Source organism: Somniosus microcephalus, chromosome 16 (assembly GCF_052327205.1).
Source record: "Somniosus microcephalus isolate GS21.2 chromosome 16, FLI_Smic_1.0, whole genome shotgun sequence".
Taxonomy (NCBI): Eukaryota; Metazoa; Chordata; class Chondrichthyes; order Squaliformes; family Somniosidae; genus Somniosus; species Somniosus microcephalus.
In genome coordinates this window covers 43,229,662-43,248,113 of record NC_141002.1, presented here as the reverse complement: position 1 = coordinate 43,248,113, position 18,452 = coordinate 43,229,662, and the positions used below count along the sequence as shown (strand labels likewise).

Here is an 18,452-nt window from a genome sequence, read left to right as displayed (position 1 = left end):
TAAAAGCAATGTTCCCACTTAAAAAGGGAACATGCCGACTACTCTATGTACGGTGTTGTCCAGTCTGTTATACACCTATGAAACGTTTTAGCAATGTCACATCTTCTAAAACATGTAAGCTTATGGAAATTGTCCTCGTTGCTTTTCTTTTAAAATGCAAAGTTTTCAATTTCTACCCTGATATCGATCAAAACCGTATGAAGTACCTGTTGAATTCACACGCATATATTCACATAATATATATTAGAGGGCTAGGCAAATTTTTAATCCTGATTAGAATTTTTTACCACCATTTAAAACTTTTTTTTTAATAAACAGGATTAGGGTGACAGAAGGATTAGAGCGCGAGAGAGTGCGCTAATTTGGACTGCAAGAGGTGAAGCAAAGGAGGGTTGCCATCTTTGGTTTGGTGCGTCACCCTCCTCAGAAGGCTGCAAGAGAGTTGGCTCAGGTGAATTCAGTTCTTGTGATGAAGGGAAACAATTTTAAGACACTGAACAAGTATGTCAAGATAAGTCACCACAGAAGGTACCCGTTTCCAGTACTATGGTACAGCATGGCAACAACACACATCTTCACCTCAACCAGCTGCTCGTAGGAACCCCTCAACCTTTCTCAAACAATCCAAGGCACCCCATATTCATGCATGACATATGTTCCAAACTCCAAGCAAATCTTTGTGGATAATGCTAAATTAATAGGAAAAAAATGGGGCCAAAAAGACTCCACTACAACCCATTTCTATCCTGCAGACTAATGCACTATTTTTGGGAAACAAAAGGCCAGTTGCATAGCAATGGTCGGACTCATGAAGTCTTCACCATTTCACCAATTTTTCAATCTCAAGCAACTGGTGGTGGCAATGAAGCTGTCCTGGAGGAAATGACCCTGCAGATTGTGGGCCACTAACCCACAGAGCCCAACAGAAAGTGTCTTACAGGTGACTGACCCACATCTCAAGGCTAATAACCATTAATGTTGCTGTTTCTTACCTCCATAAATGTGTCTCACACTCAGGTATTTGATCAATGGGAAATTTAGCAGAGTGAACACCATCCCAGGAATCACTCAAGGACATGCAGGAGCAAGTGCCTTGCTTCCTTATCCCACAAGGGTAGCACTTAAAGAGGCACTACAATAGGAAGTAGGATACACTCTTTGCACAAAGGGGAAGCATAGGCGATGAGACACTTTTGGCACACCAAACATCGATACACTAAAAAAAACTTTGGAATTGAACTTTGTACAAAGAATTCATTTGTTACCAGCCACATTTCTGCAGCAGGAGACGAACGGGTGTGCAAGTATGGTGAGTGAGGTGAAGTACAGGATCCTGATGTCATTTAGGTTTGGTGCATTACTTCATTAGGAACATGACGCTGGCATGTTGGTGCTGGGGTCTTCAAAGTTTAAGTGAAATGGAGCTCATCAGTAAATATTGGATTTGTCTTCCCTGCCCAGTCTCCAATGGAGCTGGTAACACTTCAACCTTAGGATCATTCACAACTACTTCTGGACCTTCCTGACACTCTTCTTGCACCTACATTCAGATAGCGTAATTGTGCAGATATGGACCATCATTTTGGACAACATTTTAGGCCTGTATGGCACACCACCACCAGACCTATCCAGACAGCAGAAACTTTGTTTCAGCATGCCTACAGTGTGCTCTATTTCAATCCTTGTGAACTACCTCACTGTATTTTCTAATGTCCAAATGTATTTTTATATTAAAAATCCAAAACTGTCATAATTAAAACATTGTTCCTTTTCATATTTTCTGAAATTAATATTGAATGAAGAATGCAGCTACATATATCCTAAATTTCTCATAACCTGGAGTATCACAAACAAATCTATGAAAATAGCTTGCCAAATAATGTAGATGTTTAGTAGAGCATTGGAGGTTGGTCCGACCCCAATGCTATTCATGCAACTACATTCTCAGCCTCCAGAGGTAGATAAATGCCCTTTGATAATTTCTGGTTGCTTGTTTCCATAGCAACCTGCTTAGTTACAGAGACCGGCTGCTAACATTCAGAGCTAATGCAATCACATGTCCTTAACTTCTGTTTATTTCTCTCTGCTCTTCAGATTCTAAATTGTTTTATCTCCCCTCTTCAAATTCTCTCTTCATTCCTATGCCACATAAGATTCCCAGACAAGCAGTTAATCTGCTCCCAGGCCTCTACTCATATCACTCTTGAATTTAGGAGTACAAGCAAGGCCCAAATTTACTTAACTGCTGACTTTCTCTCCTACTGGAGAGGGCATAAAGGAACATCGGCAGCTTAGTAAATCTAGAAAACAGCTTGTCTGTAATTTTATGCATTGAAGAGTGAGCATACAAAACCCCTGATCGCTCAGTGAGCAAATGTATCACGTGGTATGGAATTGATCCATACAGAACAGAAATCTGTAATATGTATGCCATTAGCTAATGTCAACCATGGCAACAGGGAAGTACTACAACTAGTTGCTGTGGAAGGACGAGGTAGAAACAAAATCTGTCAAGTATGTAGAGAGCTGGAATGGTGTACAGATAGCAGGTGGTTGATTTCAAAGGCGACTGTCCTACGTCTACCAATTCTTCTTGTCCAGCATCACACAAGAGAAATGTTTATATTTTATACTGACCAATTATACTGACCTAACTGCTGCCCCAGCATCAACTGAGGACCAAATTGAGGACAGTTCCATTACCCTTTTTTATTCATGGTAAAAGTGTTATATCATTCCTCTTCCTGGTTGAGTTGACTCTACCACATCGGGTTCTTTGAGTTCTGACGAAAGGTCATCGACCTGAAACGTTAACTCAGTTTCTCTCTCCACAGATGCTGCCTGACCTGCTGAGTATTTCCAGCATTTTCTGTTTTTATTTATGTTTATATTTTAAATGGTACCAGAATACCACCATTCATGCAACTGCAACTATTGTGAATTAATGCCTTCAGGAGAGATTAGAAAACTAGCGGAGAGATTAGAAAACTAGCAAAGAGATAAAAGAATGCATACATGAATAAATTCTTATTTCTTACACAGTTCAAAATAGTACATACTCAAGGACAGTAGATTTATGAGTTCGACACAAGAGAAATAGCCAAATAGTTTTACTATCAATAGAAAGGCAGGAAAAAAGGATAGTACAGGTAGTTGAAATATTCTTCCAGGTTGCAGGGAAGAAAAGATTTGTAATATCTGGTTTTTCTATACTGATTTTTTTTTGTAAAACATAGAAGCCACTTCTCAGTTGTGTAACAAATATTCAGCACCTGCTCCAAGACACGGTCACTCATATTTGCACATTAACCTAGAAACAACAAAACCTTTTATTCTTCTACTTCTTCCACTTTCCTCCAAGTGCTCGAGGTGCCATCATACTCCTCAGCCAAGTGGCCATTCCTCAAGTATGAGCCCAATTAGTGAATGTTTGGATAATTAAGGATGGAAACTTTAGCTGTTTTATCTCTTCCTAACCAAAGATGTTAAACCCAATTATACTGACCCAATGCTACCCCAGCATAGACTGAGGACCAAATTTAGAACATTTCCATTACCCTTTTTTATTGACAGTCCATCATTGCCTTCCTGGTTTCGTTGATTTAACCACAATGGGTTCTTCATTTACCCATTAACCCATCAGGCAAATTAATAAAATATTGAACATGCATGTTGCCTATTGTCAAGGCTGGTTTTTTTTGTAACGTCACAGGTCATCCAATCCTGCCATAACATCCTGGACATCATTCGAAATACCCCAATGCTGCATTTCTGCTACAAGAGGCTTAGTGAGCCATGTAAACAGTATAGTTCTCCTTAGCAGCAGAAAATAAATACTGCAACATTTCAATTGAAATAACAAACTTCTCTATAACTGGATTTTACAAAAGAAAAAAAATGCAGATCTGTGAAATCTTCCCCATTTCAATTACATTAGTTTAAACAGTCAAGAACCACAAGTCGCTCCCCCAAAGGCTTAGTGGGTAAATTACAACAGAAACAGGCTGTTCAACCCAGGTCCATGCTTGGGTTTATGGATTTGAAGGTGTGACGGTGAGTGAGTGACCCTGCCCTGGCACTGTAGGTGTGATGGCGAGTGAGTGGCCCTGCCCTGGCACTGTAGGTGTGACGGTGAGTGAGTGACTCTGCCCTGGCATTGTAGGTGTGACGGTGAGTGAGTGACCCTGCCCTGGCACTGTAGGTGTGATGGTGAGTGAGGTGACCCTGCCCTGGCACTGTAGGTGTGATGGTGAGTGAGTGACCCTGCCCTGGCACTGTAGGTGTAAACGGTGAGTGAGTGACCCTGCCCTGGCACTGTAGGTGTGATGGTGAGTGAGTGACCCTGCCCTGGCACTGTAGGTGTGACGGTGAGTGAGTGACCCTGCCCTGGCACTGTAGGTGTGACGGTGAGTGAGTGACCCTGCCCTGACACTGTAGGTGTAAACGGCGAGAGAGTGACCCTGCCCTGGCACTGTAGGTGTAAACGGTGAGTGAGTGACCCTGCCCTGGCACTGTAGGTGTGATGGTGAGTGAGTGACCCTGCCCTGGCACTGTAGGTGTAAACGGTGAGAGAGTGACCCTGCCCTGGCACTGTAGGTGTGAACAGTGAGAGAGTGACCCTGCCCTGGCACTGTAGGTGTGACAGTGAGTGAGTGACCCTGCCCTGGCACTGTAGGTATGATGGTGAGCGAGTGACCCTGCCCTGGCATTGTAGGTGTGACAGTGAGAGAGTGACCCTGCCCTGGCACTGTAGGTGTGACAGTGAGTGAGTGACCCTGCCCTGGCACTGTAGGTATGATGGTGAGCGAGTGACCCTGCCCTGGCACTGTAGGTGTGACGGTGAGTGAGTGACCCTGCCCTGGCACTGTAGGTGTGAATGACAAGGCAAGTGAGTAATCCTGCCCTGCAATGATAGGGGTGAACTTTGAGTTACCCATAGTAGGGGTATGAACTAGGATTAAGTGAGCCTGCCCTGCCATGGGAGACATGAACTGTAAGTGAGTCAGTGACCCTGCCCTTCCACATTTGGTGTGAACTGTGCGAGTGATCCTACTCCATCAGGATGGGCATGAACCATGAGTGAGTGATCCTAGTCTGGCAGTATAGGTGGTGAATGAGCTGGTGTTCAGCATACAGAACAGACAGAAATAGTTTGCAGATGTTGTGCAGCAAATGCCTTGCTGACAGAATCTTGCATAACAATTCAGTACTTACTAGGCATAGTTTCTTGTAGCAGATTTTCAGGAATTGAATAACAGCACTTGTGTTCATTTAAAAAAAGATTTGCACCGAATACTTCAGGTATGCTAATGGAAGCCCAGTACATTGGCTGATTGATGTGTGTAAACAAGCTGTTATAATAGTCAAGTTAGAGAAGTAGTCCACTGGTCAGATGGATGAAGAACTAGCTTACCACCAGCTACAGCCAAGAGGGCATACAGGTAATCCATGCCCATCCCTCCACCAGCTACAGGTGAGGGGGGAGGCAGGTAATCCATGCCCAGCCCTCCGCCAGCTACAGGTGAGGGGGGGGGGGGGGGGGGGGGGGGAGGCAGGTAATCCATGCCCAGCCCTCCACCAGCTACAGGTGAGGGGGGGGGGGGGGGAGGGCAGGTAATCCATGCCCAGCCCTCCACCAGCTACAGGTGAGGGGGGAGGCAGGTAATCCATGCCCAGCCCTCCACCAGCTACAGGTGAGGGGGAGAGGCAGGTAATCCATGCCCAGCCCTTCACCAGCTACAGGTGAGGGGGGGAGGCAGGTAATCCATGCCCAGCCCTTCACCAGCTACACCCAAAAGGTCAGGTAGGTGATCCATACCCAGACCTCCACCAAGAAACAGCTTAAAGGACAGGAAGGTGACCCATGCCCAGCCCTCCACGGTCTTTCAGATGAGACTGATGCCCATCAAGTGGGCGTCAAAAATCCCATGGCACTATTTCAGGAACAGAGGTGATTTCCTGGTGTCCCGGCCAGCAATTATCCCTCAACCAAATATCATTAAAACAGATTATCTGGTCATATCTCATTGATGTCTGTGGGAACTTACTATGCACAAATTAGCCGCCACATTTCCCTACATTACAAGTCATTACACATCAAAGAAAAAAGTGCTTTACCGGCTGTAAAGCACTTTGGGGCATCTCAAGGTCATGAAAGGCACTATATAAATGCAAGTTCTTTCTTTGTTTGAGTAAAAGTTGATAATACTTGAAATGACAGTACAACCCCTTTATCTCCAGGAACTGGGTTTCAATTCAACGAAGAGCAAGATGGACAGTCCCTTTGGCAGCTGTGAAAGATACTCCGTGAAATGAATTGACACCGAATCTAGTTTCCAGTTGGCTGATGCTCACAACATAAAACATAATTTGAAAATAATTGACAAGAGTGCTCAGAAGTGATCCATAAAATACAGCTGGTGTTGGAATAGGAAATGCTATGCTGTTGCACTGGGAAGAGATTGGGTTGGAGAGAAGTGCCCAATGGTTACATAGGGTCCATAGAAACAAAAAATGATCAATTGTCCATCCTATGCTCATCAGCAGTCTTAGTAGTCAAATCTGGGGCAAGCACGCAATAGAAAGTACAAAACAAGAGAGTGGGGGGAAAAAGCTCCTCAACTGATTCTCTGAACAACTATTTACATTATTGTGGTTTACAATTATAATAACTGAGGAAAAACAGTGATTATTATGGGTTTTTACATTGTTACAATATTTTGCCAGCCCTTATTATGGCATCAGATAAACTGGCAACTTGTGATTCAATAATCAAACAAGTAGTTAATTAACTTGAAAATAGGTCAACTACAAACTGGTTTAAAAACATATTATTCCAGCGGTATTAAGATGCCAAGTCGATGCACAAAAAGGATACTTATCACGACCCCCTCATGCACTATGCAGAAAGGGACAGCAATAACAGTCTTCACACTTCTCTCTCCCCTCCTCTCTATATTAAGAATGTGGAAAGAACATGAATAGCCATCTCTTCTGTGGCGAGATGGACCGCAGCAATAATCCCCCCTCCACTACCTCCAAGTAGAAAAAGGGAGGTTTAATGGCCCACAGTCCATTCCACCTCTGGGGCCTGTGTTCAAATTAAGCTCAAAAGGTTGAATGAAATTCTTTGTCCAATTTAAGAAGCTACACAAAATGAATTGGGCAGCCTCAACCCAATTCCTTGTGGATGCAGACACATTGCACAAAACTAACTTACGGGCAATTAGCAATAAACTGGTAATCTCATTCAAAGGTCAGCTGGAGTGGAAATTGGGAAATAAACACGGTGCGGTACAGGATCCTCTTCTGGGGTTAGGGTTAGAACAGAATGGTGGAAACTTTATTCTGCATCTAGCCTGTAATACATCTGACCTGAAAGCACTCAGTGCCGACACTGGTAGACAAACTATAGTTTTTTTTTTTTACATTCGTTTATGGGATGTGGGCGTCGCTGGCAAGGCCAGCACTTATTGCCCATCGCTAATTGACCTTGAGAAGGTGGTGGTGAGCCGGCTTCTTGAACCGCTGCAGTCCACATGATGAAGGTACTCCCACAGTGCCGTTAGGTAGGGAGTTCCAGGATTTTGAACCAACGACGATGAAGGATCGGCGATATACTTCCAAGTCAGGATGGTGTGCGACATGGAGGGGAACTGAAGGTCATCCAGGTCTTATTGCATGCGGACATGGGCTGCTTCATTATCTGAGGAGTTGTGAATGGTGCTGAACACTGTGCAGTCATCAGCGAACATCCCCATTTCTGACCTTATGTTGGAGGCAAAGTCATTGATGAAGCAGCTGAAGATGGTTGGGCCTAGGACACTGCCCTGAAGAACTCCTGCAGCGATGTCCTGGGGCTGTGATCATTGACCTTCAACCACCACAACCATCTTCCTTTGTGCTAGTGGAGCATTTCCCCAACGCCACCCACCCCCCCACCCGATTCCCATTGACTTCAGTTTTACTGGGGCTCCTTCATGCCACATGTGGTGTATGTAACCGTTCCACCTTTAAGAGAACTATTTTAAGAGTTGCACTACTTTATCTTGGCTGCTGTATACTGTAATACCGGTGGTGACCACACCGGTATATAAGTGCTGTGTAATGATTTATTGGGCAGTTCCGCCCTGACCTTCGACTAGTAAAGACCTGTTAAAAGTTACTCTTGTGGTCTGTGTAGTAATTCTCATTATAACACACAGACTTAACACCGCACTCGGTCAAATGCTGCCTTGATGTCAAGGGCAGTCACACTCACCTCACCTCTGGAATTCAGCAGCTTTGTCCATGTTTGGACCAAGGCTATAATGAGGTCGGGAGCCGAGTGGTCTTGGCAGAACCCAAACTGGCCATCAGTGAGCAGGCTATTGGTGAGTAAGTGCCGCTTGATAGCACGGTCGACGACAGCATCCATCACTTTGCTGATGATTGAAAGTAGACTGATGGGGTGGCAATTGGCCGGGTTGGAGTTGTCCTGCTTTTTGTGGGCAGGACATACCTGGGCAGTTTTCCACATTGTTGGATAGATGCCAGTGTTGTAGCTATACTGGAACAGCTTGGCTAGAGGCACGGCTAGCTCTGGAGCACAAGTCTTCAGCACGATAGCTGGGATGTTGTCGGGGCCCATAGCCTTTGCTGTATCCAGTGCACTCAGCTGTTTCTTGATAGCACGTGGAGTGAATCAAATTGGCTGAAGACTGGCTTCTGTGATGGTGGGAACCTCAGGAGGAGGCCGAGATGGATCATCCACTCAGCACTTCTGGCTGGAAACGCTTCAGCCTTGTCTTTTGCGTTCATATGCTGGGCTCCACCATCATTGAGGATGGGGATATTCATGGAGCCTCCTCCTCCCGTTAGTTGTTTAATGGTCCACCACCATTCACGACTGGATGTGGCAGGACTGCAGAGCTTTGATCTGATCCGTTGATTGTGGGATCGCTTAGCCCTGTCCAACGCTTTTTAGCATGCATGTAGTCCTGTGTTGCAGCTTCCCCAGGTTGGCACCTCATTTTTAGGTACGCCTGGTGCTGCTCCTGGTACGCTCTTCCACACTCCTCATTGAACCAGGGTTGGTCCCCTGGCTTGATGGTACTGGTTCTCCATTCATCAATGACATCACTTGCCGCAACTATGCTAAAACCCAACTGAAAAACCTAAAAACTATATACTCTTTTTAATAAAGAGAACCCCATTCTACACCTCTCGCCAGTTCTTCAAAATATTCATTGTTTACCACCCACCCCCAGATATTCTCCCTCCTTTCCCCTCAGCCTCTGCACAAACTCCTCACCATCAGCAATTTCAATTCCCATCGCTGCAACTCTTGCTCTCACTTTTGAATCCACCATGCACCTCCTTATAAATCTCTCCCTCCATATAAACTTTCCCAGCCATATTCATCGACCACACTATTTCTCATGGCCTCATTCACTGATAAAGCCATTTCTGACTACTTTGTTGTAACCCTCACTACCCGCATCCCCCTACCTCATGCCAACCCATTTCCTTCTTTGGTACTCATGCCCAGCAAAATCTTCATCGTCTCCCATCTCAGTCATCGTCCCCTCCCCCCCTACCATGTACAGCTCTCATCTTCACTCCCTCAAGTCCAATGGGTGCAGATTTGAACATATCTGGCACACAACTAGTTTAGCAATCAGTCGCCAGATCTGGCTGGACGACATTAAACTCCATCAGTCCTAACTCCCTTCCACCAAAACTGGCCACTACTCTAGGGTAATCTTAGAGAGCTACGATAACCCCTGGCTTATTTTCTTCACTACTAACCACCTCCTTAATCCCCTCTCACTTGCCCCCTTCATCCTCACTTGCAACAACAAATGCAAGCAGCTCATGAAATTTATCACCTAGATAGAGGCCATACATTCAGTTGTCCCTGCTGCTGCAAAATGATAAAATTAACATAAGAACATAAGAAATAAGAGTAGGCCATTTGGTCCCTCAAGCCTGCTCCGCCATTCAATAAGATCATGGCTGATCTAATCTTGGCCTGAACTCCAATTTCCTGCCAGCTCCCCATAACCCTCGACTCCCCTGTAGCTCAAATATCTCCGCCTTGAATATATTCAATGACTACCCCCAGAGAGCTGTGGAGGCGGAGAGAGTTCTAAAGATTCATGACCCTTAGAGAAGAAATTCCTCCTCATCTCTGTTTTAAATGGGCGACCCCTTATTCTGAAACTATGCCCCCAAGTTCTAGATTCCCCCACAAGGGGAAACATCCTCCCTGCCTCTACCCTGTTAAACCCCCTCAGAATCTTATATGTATCAATAAGATCACCTCTCATTCTTCTAAATTCCATTGAGTATAGGCCCAACTTTTCTTCACAAGGCAACCCCTTCATCTCAGGAATCAACCTAGTGAACCTTCTCTGAACTGCCTCCAATGCAAGTATATCCCTCCTTAAATAAGGAGACCAAAATTGGGCGCAGTACTCCAGATGTGGTTTCACCAGCGCCCTGTACAGTTGTAGCAAGACTTCCCTACTATTATACTCCATCCCCCTTGCAATAAGGGCCAACATTCTATTTTGCCTTCCTAATTACTTGCTGTACCTGCATGCTAACTTTTTGTGTTTCATGTATGAGGACCCCCAGATCCCTCTGTACCGCAGCATTCTGTTGTCTCTCTTCCAGTTAAATAATATTTTGCTTTTCTATTCATCCAACCAAAGTGGATAACCTCACATTTTCCCACATTATACTCCATCTGCCAAATCTTTGCCTACCCACTTAACCTATCTATATCCCTTTGCAGACTCTGTGTCCTCCTCACAACTTGCTTTCCCACCTATCTTTGTATCATCAGCAAATTTGGCTACAGTACACTCAGTCCCTTCATCCAAGTCATTAATATAGATTGTAAATAGTTGAGGCCCCAGCACTGATCCCTGTGGCACCCCACTAGTTACAGTTTGCCAACCTGAAAATGACCCATTTATCCCGACTCTCTCTTTTCTGTTAGTTAGCCTATCCGCTATCCATGCTAATATATTACCCCCAACCCCTTATCTTGTGCAGTAACCTTTTATGTAGCATCTTATCGAATGCCTTCTGGAAATCCAAATACACTACATCTACTGGTTCCCCTTTATCCAGCCTGTTTGTTACATCCTCAAAAAACTTTAGTAAATTTGTCAAACATGATTTCCCTTTCATAAAACCATGTTGGCTCTGCTTGAGTGTATTATGATTTTCTAAATGTCCTGCTATTTATTGCTTCCTTAATAATGGATTCCAGCATTTTCCCAATGACAGATGTTAGGCTAAATGGCCTATAGTTTCTTGCTTTCTGTCTCCCTCCTTTCTTGAATAGGGGCATTATACTTGCGGTTTTCCAATCCAGAATCCAGGGAATTTTGGTAGATTACAACCAACGCATCCACTTCTTTTAAGACCCTAGGATGCAGGACATCAAGTCCAGAGGACTTGTCAGCCTTTAGTCCCATTAGTTTGCCTAGTACTTTTTCTCTAGTGATAGTTTTAAGTTCCTCCCTCCCTATAGCCCCTTGATTATCAATTATTATAGGGATGTCTTCTACCGTGAAGACTGATACAAAATATTTGTTCAAAGTCTCTGCCATTTCTTTGTTTCTCATTATTAATTCCCCAGTCTCATCCCCTAAGGGACCAACATTTACTTTAGCTACTCTCTTTCTTTTTATATACCTGTAGAAGCTCTTACTGTCTGTTTTTTTTACTTCTCCCTTTTTATTATTTTTTGTCATTCTTTGTGGTTTCTAAAAATTTCCCAATCCTCTGGGCTACCATGAATCTTCGCAACATTGTATGCCTTTTTTTCCCCCCAATTTGATACCATCCTTAACTTCCTTAGTTAGCCGCGGATGGTTCATCCTTCTCGTAGAGTCTTTCTTTCTCAGTGGAATAAACCTTATTAAAGAGTTATGAGATATCTCTTTAAATATCTGCCACCCTCAAACTGAATTTGAAATTCTATCATGCTATGATCACTCTTCCCTAGAGGATCCTTTACTATGAGATCATTAACTAATCTTGTCTCATTACACATTACCAGATCTAAAATAGTCTGCTCCCTAGTTGGTTCCACAATGTATTGTTGTAAGAAACCATCCCGAATACACTATGAACTCGTCCTCAAGGCTACCCTTGTCCAATCTATATGAAGATTAAAATCGCCCATAATTATTGCAGTACCTTTCTTACAAGCCCCCAATTATTTCTTGATTTATACTCTGTCCTACAGTGTAGCTACTGTTAGGGGGCCTATAGACTACTCCCACCAGTGACTTCTTTCCCTTACTATTTCTTATCTCCACCCAAACTGATTCTACATCTTGATCTTCTGAGCCAATTTGAGTCATTTCTCACCACTGCACTGATCTCATCCTTTATTAACAGAACTACCCCACCTCCTTTTCCTTTCTGCCTATCCTTCTGAAATGTCAAATACCAAAGAATATTCAGTTCCCAGCCTTGGTCACCTTGCAACCATGTCTCTGTAATGGCCATCAGATCATACCCATTTATTTCTATTTGTGCCATCAACTCATCTATCTTGTTACAAATGCTGTGTGCATTCAGATAAAGAGCCTTTCATTTTGTCTTTTTATAATTTTTCCCTACTCTGACTCTATTTGCTGGTGCACTCTCATGTTTGTATGCTCAGTCTCTTCCCGTCACACTCTGGTTATCATTACCCCTATCGCTACCCTGCACTATTGCCTTCTCCTTTCCTTTCTAAATTCACCTTCACTTGAACCCTCCCCCCCCCCCCCCCACCCACCACTATTTAGTTTAAAGCCCTATCTACAGACCTAGTTATTCGATTCGCCAGGACACTGGTCCCAGCATGGTTCAAGTGAAGCCCGTCCCAACGGACCAGCTCCCTCTTTCCCCAGTGCTGGTGCCAGTGCCCCATGAATCAAAACTTCCCATTAGGGCCAACAACACTAAAGATAAACATGAGGAATACAGAAAGTGTAGGTGGTGAAAAGTGAGACTAAAATGAGAGAAAAGGGAATGTGAAATAAGATTAGCAGATAATATAAAATGAAATAGCATGTAACATATAAACATTTTAAAAAATAGGACCGCTCAGATGAAGGAGGAAACTTAATTGTAGAGGCTAGAATTTTATCATTTGTCTTCATTTTAGTTTAGCTTTAAAATCGCTCTAGCCTTTGATAAACCCCTTTTTCACTTATAGGAATGTATTTATATTGCACTGCATCTCATATTTGAAAATTTCCTATGCTGATCTGCCCAGTTAATTTAGGCCAGGTCCCCATTTACCTTGTTAAACCTAACCTTTTTCCAGTTCGGCACCCTTTCCTTTGATACTTCCCTACCATTTTCTATTCTTAGATTGAACCTAACTATGTTGTGGTTGATATTTCCCAATTGTTCTCCCATCTCATCAATTATTTGCCCCGCTTCATTTCCCAGAACGGAAATCAAATGATGCTTCTGTCCTTGTTGGACTGGAAACACACTGATCTAGGAAGCAGACCTGGATGCATTCTCTAAAGCTTTCTCATTTTGACCACATGCATTACCTTTACTCCAGTCTATCTTGAGATAGTTAATCAATCAGTCAGTCACCATTATCGCCCTGTTGATCTTGCATAATTCTGAACTGGTTGCACATCTCCACCTCTTATCTCCACTGTTTGGTCGTCAGCACTGCAATGCACTGAAAACTGTATCATTATCTTCCTTATTTCTTAACTCTATCCATATGAATTCTATCCTAACGCAGCTCCACAGTGGGATTTTCCTTACATTCCAGTGCTATGATAGTGCGGATTCTGACACCCCACCCCACTTTTTTCCCCTCCCAATTATTCCTGAAAATGTTATAACCAGTAACATTAAATTCCCAGTACCATCCAAACTTAAAATACCTGTTATAGCTACTAGGTCATATCACTCTATAGTTATTAATGCTGCCAACGTTACAATTTTGTTTTCACACTTTGCACATCCACATATGTAACACTCAATCCTGACTTCAAATGTTTGAAACAATGTTCATTTCTTTTTCCTGTTATTGCCATTTAATTTTTTTGATATTCCTTTAACTTTCTACTGTTTAAACTGTGATTAAAAAGTTGCATTTTATTGTCCCTTCAGTACATCTCCAACATCTCAAAAGTACATCACATATGATAATTTTGAAATCCAGTGTCTGTTGTTATGCAGACAGACCTGGCAGCCATTTGTGCACAGCAAGATTTCACAAGCAATGAAACAAATAACCAGTTAATCAATCAGTTTTGGTGGTGCTGGTTGAGGGACGAATGTTGACCATGACATCAGGAGAACTCTGCTTTTCTTCAAATATTGTCAAAGAATCTCGAGTATCCACCAGAACAAGCAGATAAGGCCTCAAATTAATGCATCACCCGAATCAACATTCCTTTAGCACCACACCAGCTAGCCGAGAGTACTTAAGTACTGGAGTGAGGCTTAAATCCACAACATAGTGGCCCAGAGGCAAGAGTGACATCAACTAAGCCAAGCTGACTGCAGACGCCCCTCACACCTTTACTGAGATGTTAACACACACTTTTGGTATCTCTCTCTAGTGTTTCTCAGAATTACTGACATTAGTAACTCAACTGCAAATACACAAGTAATACTGTCATAACAACAGAAAATGCTGGAAAAACTCAGCAAGTCAGGCAACATCCGTGGAGAGAAATTTGAGTTGACGTTTCGGGTTTGACCCTTCTTCAAAACTGGAGAGAAAAGGAACTAGATCGAAGGCAGGGCTGCGATCGGACAAAAGAATAAAAGAACCAAAAGAAGTAAAAGAGATTAGAAGCTGGACGAGATGGTAATAGGCTGTGATTAGGTGTAAAGTGTACTGGCAGGGCAAAAGATAGCTGCCAGGCGTGAGAGAGAAACAAAAGGGAAGGGGGGGGGGGAAAGGAAAGGAGTGGAAAAATATAAGTGAAAATGAAATAGGGCACTGTCATGGTGGGTAGCAAATGTAGATACTTTACAAACCAGGGTATTTGCCAGCTTTCAGCAATGAAAAGGTGCAACACGTACTAGTTAGATTTCTACCTCCGCTGCTAAAAGTTCAGTGACCCAAATGCCTGTGCTAATTCGAAACTAGTTTAGAGAATATTTGTTTCCTACACAACCTATTGTATTAAAAGCATAATGCAAATGTGTGAAATCCTGTTATATTATTAACTAATATGCACCTATTACTAATATTGCTTAAACCCATTCTCAATATTAAATTAATTTTACATTATATTATGCAGGAGACTGATTTGGAGAAGTGGAGAGCTTGACAATGCAAGGAAGTGGAATTTATAAAAAGTTGAAGAGGTAAAAAAAATCACTCGGGCACATTGGGAGAATGGTTGTCTACAGATGTTCATTTAGTTCCTTTGTATTAAGCTCAGCAACATTTATAAACCCATATAAGGTGTCAGCCATGGCTCTGTGGTAGCACTCTCGCTGGAGTCAGAAGGTTCAAGTCCCACTCCAGAGACTGGAGCACACAATCTAGGCTGACAGTCCAAGCACTGAGGAAGTGCTGCACAGTTGGAGGCGCCATCTTTTGGATGGGACTGTCAAAAAGTGAGGCCCTGTCCGCCCTCTCAGGGAGGTGCTATTTCGAAGAAGAGCAGGGGAGTTCTCCCTGGTGTCCTGGCCAATATTTATCCCTCAACCAATAACATTAAAAACAGATTATTTTGTAATTATCATATTGCTGTTTGCGGGACCTTGCTGTACACAAATTGGCCACCAAGTTTCCTACATTACAACAGTGACAACACGTCAAAAAAGTACTTCATTGGCTGTAAAGCACCTTGGAACTTCCCATGGTAGTGAAAGGTGCTATAAAAATGCAAGTATTTTTTCTTTTCATTCCAGTGTTATTATAATTAGAATTAACACGGGGAAAAAAATGCTAGCGTTGATCATAATTATTGGACACATTGATTTTTTTTTTTTTTTTTTAATGGCGATACTTTCTCTTTAAAATGAAGGACTACCCAACATTTGAAAATAAACTGACTAACTTTAAGGGATATGGGGCAAAGGCACGTGGAGTTAAGCCACAGATCAGCAGTGATCTCGCTGAATGGAGGAACAGGCTTGAGGGGCAAAATGGCCTACCCCTGTTCCTATGTTCCAAAGTGCGAAGTGCTAGATCTGATTACGAAGAAATAAAAACTTCACACTTGTAGGATCAGGTAGCTTACATTTTAAAAATAGACAGATTAGCAACAGACAAGGCAACATGTATCTGTGCAAATGATTACATCAGAGATTTTGGGGCATGTATCCTTACTGATCTGAGCTGTCCTGTATTGGGGGGGGGGGGTGGGATTGGAGAAACAGACAACTGTGCACTATCCTGCACATCTGTCGCCAGTTTTGGCACGGGAATAAAATATGGCTACTGCAACCCATTTAGTTGAGATACTGGTGAATGGTGCTAGGAGGAAGAAAGGGAATCTGAAGAATGAAAAGAAACATTTTTAAAATAGGAGAAATGATTAGTACAAAGTAATTCTTACCTCTCTCAGCTGATGATTTTCTTTTTCTTTTTGTTCAAGTATGTTTTCTAACTGGTTCACAAGCATCTCTGCTTCAGCTAGACGGCGTATTCGTTCATGGTCTTCTTCCATCACCTTGGAGGACAGTCCTTTGCTCTGAAGCATCTCCAGCAACTTTTTGATAGACTCATCACGGGCACAGAGTGTTTGTTTCTGCGTCTCAATGCGCAGCTCCATCTCCTCCAGAGTCTTGCGCAATAGGAATAGCTCCTTGGCCTGACGTTCATGTTCGGTGTGAAGGTGTTGGAAATTTTCCTCAGTTAGCTCAGCAACAAATGGTTCACTTGTTCTGTTGCTATTGTCCTGCTGAAAGAGCTGGTTCAGGTCCCGCTGGATTCGGAGCTCATCCTGCAATGCCTGAATTGTCATCTGAAGGTGCTGTATCCCAGAAAAAATAAATTAAAAATAAATCTACAAAACATCCAATTTCATACTGTACAAAGTGGCAAGTTTTCAATGTTATATTAGCATTTATGTCCAAAATAAATTGCTTTATTATTTTGGTGGGCTGTGGAGAAGAGACGCAGACATAGTGGGTGGTGCACACCGTTAGCATGCTGTCCCCTAACCTCTGGGACTTGGCTTTGACTACAGCCCAAACTAATACAATGAAGATCTCCTCGTTCCAAGCAGTCTGGGTCTCCAGTGAAATGAGAGTAGGACAATCAAACGCTGGACTTGGACAGCTACTAATCTCTGATCATTAGCTGCATTGCCAGTTCCAGCCACACAAGATTCTATGGCCACTTTTTAAGGTCAGATTGACATTGCATTGGAGTTGCACACCATGCAATGTCAAATCGAAGTGGAAAGAATACCTGCTCCAGGAAATATATTGCTTTTCTGCAGTAAGTTTGAATTAAGTTGTAATGCAGATGTATCCTTAGTTCCTTGTAAGCATAAGATTATGGCACAAAATGGCAATCTCATTCAGAGCATCAATTTACATTATAAGCAGCTTCACTTTACAGCAGTACTGCAGCTTAATCCAGAGTCAGAGGCTAATCTAACACCAAAGAGAAGCAGAGGAAGACTTCCTGTCAAGAGTCAGTTTGGATTTTAACATCCAATTTACACTACACAGGAATGATTTTCACTGTCTTCATTGGTATTAACAACCTCAAAATGGGGTCAGTAGCTATACCACCCCGATAACACAAGCAACGCAGGCGGCTGCATTTTGAGGGCCTACTGCCGGGTGTCCAAAGCACTAGCTTGTTGCAGGCAATAAGACTCTTAATGTGGAAATTGTGGTCCTATGACGTAAATAGGACCCCAAGTGCCATTGCAAATCAGAACTGGCGATGGAACCGAAGAGTCCTGCCAAAGTTGTGTTGATTTATTTTTGTGGGCCCCAGAGAACCCCCACCCTCGCGATCTCGCCACCCCCAACAACCAACCTTTCTGGTGACCGCCTTGGCACAATCTTGGGCCTCAATCTGGCGAACCGCACCGGGACACCGGTTTGCTGCCCCGTAGCTCACCTGCCAAATTTAAATGAGGCCGGGGCCTCAAAATCACGGAGACCCTTAATCGCCAGTCCAAGTGCCTGGCCAGCACTCTCCGTCAGTCAGTCACCCAAAAGTCAAAATTAACCCCCATGATTTTAAATGTTGGTGAAAAGCCAAAACTACTTCAGATCAACGCTAAACTTGCAGTTTAAATACAGCCAGAGAGGCATAAGAATTGCTGATTTGGGAAGTGAAAAATCTTAATGGTGGTCCTTGGGGTTGTGGTTGAGTTCTTCAATCAGAAAGTATTAAATCTGTAAACAACATATACTGGGCCTGATCCGAGAGCACATGGTTCTGTGTGATAATAATGGAAAATTGTTTTTCATTGAAACTACAGGCCAAGTTACCA

General features: G+C 43.1%; 1 protein-coding gene across 5 annotated transcripts in view; it reads right to left on the bottom strand.

Annotated features, from left to right (window-relative positions):
- LOC147106110 (ELKS/Rab6-interacting/CAST family member 1-like) overlaps positions 1-18,452 on the bottom strand; it is a 1,260,296-nt gene that overhangs the window by 1,195,289 nt on the left and 46,555 nt on the right. For all 5 annotated transcript variants that reach the window (XM_086008889.1, XM_086008886.1, XM_086008887.1 and 2 more), the window contains exon 3: positions 16,551-16,967. In XM_086008889.1, coding sequence (XP_085865015.1) covers positions 16,551-16,967 — 417 coding nt within the window. The remainder of the gene's footprint in view (positions 1-16,550; positions 16,968-18,452) is intronic.